At 51.5% G+C, this 6,000-nt stretch overlaps 1 protein-coding gene across 1 annotated transcript; it reads right to left on the reverse strand.

Annotated features, from left to right (window-relative positions):
* Window positions 1-3,503: 3,503 nt before the first annotated feature.
* LOC149287652 (uncharacterized) lies at window positions 3,504-5,678 on the reverse strand. The gene is made up of 2 exons (XM_089492533.1): window positions 5,634-5,678; window positions 3,504-4,532 (listed from the first exon to the last, which is right to left on the reverse strand). The coding sequence occupies exons 1-2, from the start codon at window positions 5,676-5,678 to the stop codon at window positions 3,714-3,716; spliced, it is 864 nt and encodes a 287-aa protein (XP_089348659.1). The 3' UTR covers window positions 3,504-3,713.
* Between the last annotated feature and the right edge of the window lie 322 nt (window positions 5,679-6,000).

Raw genomic sequence — 6,000 nt, forward strand, 5'->3', positions numbered from 1 at the left:
GTCGGAGCCCTCCTGGAGGGCCCCAGGGATGGCAAAGGGCCCCCCAGAGGCCCCCTGCCACCCTCGGAGCCCTCCTGGAGGACCCAGGGATGGCAGCAGGCCCCCCAGAAGCCCCCTGCCGCCCTCGGAGCCCTCCTGGAGGGCCCCAGGGATGGCAAAGGGCCCCCCAGAAGCCCCCTGCCGCCCTCGGAGCCCTCCTGGAGGGCCCCAGGGACGGCAAAGGGCCCCCCAGAGGCCTCCTGCCGCCCTCGGAGCCCTCCTGGAGGGCCCCAGAGATGGCAAAGGGCCCCCCAGAGGCCCCAGCCACCCTCGGAGCCCTCCTGGAGGGCCCCAGGGATGGCAGCAGGCCCCCCAGAGGCCCCCTGCCACCCCCGGAGCCCTCCTGGAGGACCCAGGGATGGCAGCAGGCCCCCAGAAGCCCCCTGCCGCCCTCGGAGCCCTCCTGGAGGGCCCCAGGGACGGCAAAGGGCCCCCCAGAGGCCTCCTGCCGCCCTCGGAGCCCTCCTGGAGGGCCCCAGAGATGGCAAAGGGCCCCCCAGAGGCCCCAGCCACCCTCGGAGCCCTCCTGGAGGGCCCCAGGGATGGCAGCAGGCCCCCAGAGGCCCCCTGCCGCCCTCGGAGCCCTCCTGGAGGGCCCCAGTGACGGCAAAGGGCCCCCAGGAGGCCCACTGGCGCCTTCGGAGCACTCCTGGAGGGCCCCAGGGGCGGCAGCGGGGCCCCCAGAGGCCCCCTGCCGCTCTCGGAGCCCTCCTGGAGGGCCCCAGGGACGGCAAAGGGCCCCCAGGAGGCCCCTTGCCGCCCTCGGAGCGCTCCTGGAGGGCCCCAGGGGCGGCAGCGGGCCCCCAGAGGCCCCCTGCCACCCTCGGAGCCCTCCTGGAGGGCCCCAGGAACGGCAAAGGGTCCCCCAGAGGCCCCCTGCTGCCCTCAGAGCCCTCCTGGAGGGCCCCAGGGACGGCAGCGGGCCCCCAGAGGCCCCCTGCCGCCCTCGGAGCCCTGCTGGAGGGCCCCAGGGATGGCAGCGGGCCCCCCAGTGGCCCCCTGCCACCCTCGGAGCCCTGCTGGAGGGCCCCAGGGACGGCAGCGGGCCCCCCAGAGGCCCCCTGCCACCCTCGGAGCCCTCCTGGAGAGCCCCAGGGACGGCAGCGGGCCCCCCAGAGGCCCCCTGCCACCCTCGGAGCCCTCCTGGAGGGCCCCAGGGACTGCAAAAGGTCCCCCAGAGGCCCCTGCCGCCCTCGGAGCCTTCCTGGAGGGCCCCAGGGATGGCAGTGGGCCCCCAGAGGCCCCCTGCCGCCCTCAGAGCCCTCCTGGAGGGCCCCAGGGACGGCAGCGGGCCCCCAGAGGCCCCCTGCCACCCTCAGATCCCTACTGGAGGGCCCCAGGGACGGCAGCGGGGCCCCCAGAGGCCCCCTGCCGCTCTCAGAGCCCTCCTGGAGGGCCCCAGGGACGGCAGCGGGCCCCCCAGAGGCCCCCTGCCGCCCTCGGAGCCCTCCTAGAGGGCCCCAGGGATGGCAGCGGGCCTCCTAGAGGCCCCCTGCCGCCCTCAGAGCCCTGCTGGAGGGCCCCAGGGACGGCAGTGGGCCCCCTAGAGGCCTGCCGCCGCTGCCGCCGCCGCTGCCCATCGCGGCTTTTCGCCGCTCTGGGCGCCGCTATTTTGGGCGGCAAAATGGCGGCGAAGTCTCACGCGACCTCCCCCGAGGTTGCGTGAGATTTCGCCACCATTTTGGGCAAAAAAAACGGCAGCGTCCATAGCGGCCTCTGGGGCTATGGGCGCCACCATTTTTTTGCCCAAAATGGCGGCGAAATCTCGCGCAACCTCGGGGGAGGTCGCGCGAGACTTCGCCGCCATTTTGCCGCCCAAAATGGTGGCACCCAGCACGGCAAAAAGCCGTGACGGGCGGCCGCGGCGGCGGCAGCAACAGCAGCCAGGGGCCAGGCGGCAGGCCTCCGCGGGCCGCATCCGGCCCGCGGGCCGGAGGTTTCTGACCCCTGCTCTATAGGTATAGTTTTATTTATATCACCTGCCCATCTTACCATGCTGTGTTTAATAATTTCATCTTCTAGATCTCTTTCTTTTAATGGTTTATAATATTTGGATATGTGTTTACCTTTTTTGTCCATAATAATTTTATCTATTTCGTTGTTATCCATCGTCAACCCAGGAGCTTTATTGTCTGCCTTAAAATGATTGTTTAATTGGTTGTATAAAAACCAATCCTTCATGTTTCCTTTTTCATTAAGTTCTTCCATAGATTTCATATTGTATTTTCCTTCTGGTGTTTTGTTGATTAAATCTCCATATCTTAGCCATGGAGTATTTTTGTCCTTTGTTCTATTGTAATAGGCTTCTTGCAATGACACCCAAAATTGATGTCTCATTTTATACCATACTTTAAGCAATGATCTTCTTATAACATAATGGTTAAAAGTATTATTATCTTTTGGTTTTCTATACCACATATATGCATGTATACCAAGATTCAGGTTAGCTTTTTCTATATTCAATAAATTCTTGTTTTCTAATTTGAACCATTCTTCTAACCGTTTGAGACAAGCTGCATAATAATACAGCTTAAAGTTTGGTATGTTACATCCCCCCGTTGAAGAAAATATCTTTTACTAAGGCAACCATAACAGTTTTGACTCCGTATCCCATCCTGAAGCCTGTTTGAAATGGGTCCAGATAATCTGCTTCATCCAAGACCTCTTGTAGATGAAGATCAACTGCCCTCTCAATCATATTGTTTAGAAATGGGAGATGGGAGACTGGTCTGTAATTGTTCATGTCCAAGGGATCTAGGGAAGGCTTCTCCATAAACGGCCGTACCACAGCTTCTTTTAATCAAGATGGAAAATAGCCCTAACTAAGAGATGCATCTATGATATATCTCAGGTGATATATGAAGGGCAACAGTCGAGAGGGCAAGTTCTCCTCTTCTCACTTCCAAGGGGCTTGTCCACATCCTCAGTACTCAGATTCAAATTGATCCAGTATGATCTTACTTATGGACACCTTACTTACAACCACTGCAATAATGCTGACATCCAATTTGGCTCTTATCTGAGAGATATTATCTGTGAAATAGTAATTAAAAGCATCATAGTGAGCTGTAGAAGGCAAAGTTTTGTGCAAATTCACAACTTCTGTGCATCAAAGAGACCAGTGTGTTGAAACAGCAAAGAACTTTATTGAAAACACATATCAAAAATTCAGTGTTTAAGCCAGAACTACCAGAATATATTAAAACCCCAAACATTAAATTCCACCCTCTTCCAAACCCCACCCACAATTCTCACCATCTATCCCCCACTATTAACCAGCCCCACTTTGCCATCCTTCTCACACGCACAATCTCTCCCTGCCCCAGATATTTGAAGAAACTAGCTCCCTTTCTGTTACTACCGGTCCCCAACTTTCTTCAGCCAACATTCCACAAATTCTGAATGCTATCATTGCTATTCTAGCTAGCTGCAATAAATCCCAGCCCCCCGTCTAACTAATCTAAACCATGACCCATAATCCCCAGCCAAATTTGTAACTCAAAACAATTATCTATACTAGTAGCAATTAAAACCTAAACTTAACAAAACATAACTTTAAAACATAAACAGACATATGGACAGAAAAACTCTACAAATAAATTCATAAGGGCTTTTAAACACCGCTGGATTGAAAAAATATCTTTGTATTCCATCTTTACAAAAATAATGTTCATTCACTTCATGGATTTGTGTGGCTTCTCTCCTGTGTTGCCTCTCTGGTGTCTCAGGTGGGCTGACTTGTCAGAAAAACATTTCCCACAATGCTGGCATTTGTGAGGCCTCTCTCCTGTGTGGACTCTCTGATGTCTCACTAGGTTTGACTTCCCAGAAAAACATTTCCCACAATGCTGGCATTTGTAAGGCTTCTCTCCAGTGTGGACTCTCTGATGTCTCAGGTGGGTTGACTTGTCAGAAAAACATTTCCCACAATGCTGGCATTTGTGAGGCTTCTCTCCTGTGTGGACTCTCTGATGTATCACTAGGCTTGACTGCCGACAAAAACATTTCCCACAATGCTGGCATTTGTATGGCTTCTCTCCTGTGTGGACTCTCTGATGTCTCACTAGGTCTGACTTCAAAGAAAAACCTTTCCTACAATGCTGGCATTTGTATGGCTTCTCTCCTGTGTGGACTCTCTGATGTTTCACTTGGGCTGACTTGTCAGAAAAACATTTCCCACAATGCTGGCATTTGTATGGCTTCTCTCCTGTGTGGACTCTCTGATGTATCACTAGGCGTGACTTCAAAGAAAAACCTTTCCTACAATGCTGGCATTTGTATGGCTTCTCTCCTGTGTGGACTCTCTGATGTGTCACTAGGTCTGACTTCAAAGAAAAACCTTTCTTACAATGCTGGCATTTGTATGGCTTCTCTCCTGTGTGGACTCTCTGATGTGTCACTAGGTTTGACTTCTGAGAGAACCAATTCCCACAATGCTGGCATTTGTATGGTTTCTCTCCAGTGTGGACTCTCCGATGTATGACTAAGACTGACTTGCAAGCAACATTTTTTCCACAATGCTGGCATTTATGTGACTTCTTTCTTGTGAGGACTCTCTCATGACTCACAAGTTCTTCTGTAAAGAAGGACAATCAATGACAAAAATGAAAGAATTAAGAGAGGAGGGTGTTACCCCAAGATTTAGCGCTTGTTGAACCCTCCCTATTTGATATTAAATTAATAAAGTTGCTGAGAGTGACCCAAGCATGACATTATTGCAGATGTCCCCAAATCCATGGAACAATCGTATCCCTACTGACAGGAGGAAAGAAGAGATTGTAGTGGAACTGCCTTAAGGGAATCAGTCAAAGCAGATAGTCAAAGGACTGTTGAAAAAAATATTCCATTAAACATGATTAAAAATATTTTGATTGACAAGTGGCATCATGTCCTGTGAGACTGCCATAGAGTACTGAGTCAGAGCCCAAAGCATGATGCAATCTAACTGCAGAGGTCACTTCATGCTCTTTTGCACCAGATGACTCACAACCAATACACTATACAGCTCATCTGCAGATTGGTGTAGACTGGATTGGAGTTGTGTGTACAAGAGATTGTGAAGTTGATGGAAGTCAGAGAGCTTGCAAATATTTGTATTATTTTCCAACTCAGGATAGAGAACCTCCAAGGACTTGGGTGAAATCAACTGTGTCTGTGAGTTACTTTTAAGTGTGGACAGTAGTCAGTGCATTGCCAAAACCTATATCTGGATATTTGTTTCCATACTCTGCTATGTTATTGTTGAGCTGAATCAGGAAGTGTTTCTTTCAGATCACGCTGTACATTGGCTTATGAACAGGACTGGAATTCAGAGCCAAGAAAGACCTGAGAGCCGGTGTGCTAATCCCTTTTGTCTGAGGTATTTGCATCAAGCATCCGTTGCATTCAATTTGGATTCAGACAATTTTTTCCCCACCCAGGAAACATACTAAAGCGATTTAAACCATTTTGAACCCTCAGTCTCTGTCCGAAAGCAACAATTTCAGTATAAATGTCTGCCCCGATATTTACTGTTCTTTGGTGTCAGTCCCGTTGCAGAGAGAAACTCTGTTGGTTTACATGGCTAAGCGCCTCAATATACTCAGCAAACCCACTTTCCGTTCCCTTGCAGGACTCTCAGCAATTGGAATCAAGGACATTCTAGGAAATGTATTACCATTAGTATAGCTTTACATTATTCACCAGTTCACCTTTGTTACTTACCTCTTGTGTGTATATACGAATGCTTGTGTGTGCGCGCATGTGTGCGCGTGCATGCAATTGTTTTGTTTTTTTCCTAAATAAAACATAAAAACCCATTTGAAATGCCTCTGGAGTTATGTGAGATTGCGTGCCTGGTATAGTTGGGCTGACCTCCGAGGTCACTGTTGCCTGAACAAAATTATGTCTCTTCTTTGGGCTAAGTACCAAATTCCTCCCCCCCCCCCAAAGCATAGCACTTGCGAATGTCCTCCCCAGACT

Source organism: Sceloporus occidentalis, unplaced genomic scaffold (genome assembly GCF_023333645.1).
Source record: "Sceloporus occidentalis isolate IW3139 unplaced genomic scaffold, rSceOcc1.0.p SCAF_57, whole genome shotgun sequence".
NCBI classification, from domain to species: Eukaryota; Metazoa; Chordata; class Lepidosauria; order Squamata; family Phrynosomatidae; genus Sceloporus; species Sceloporus occidentalis.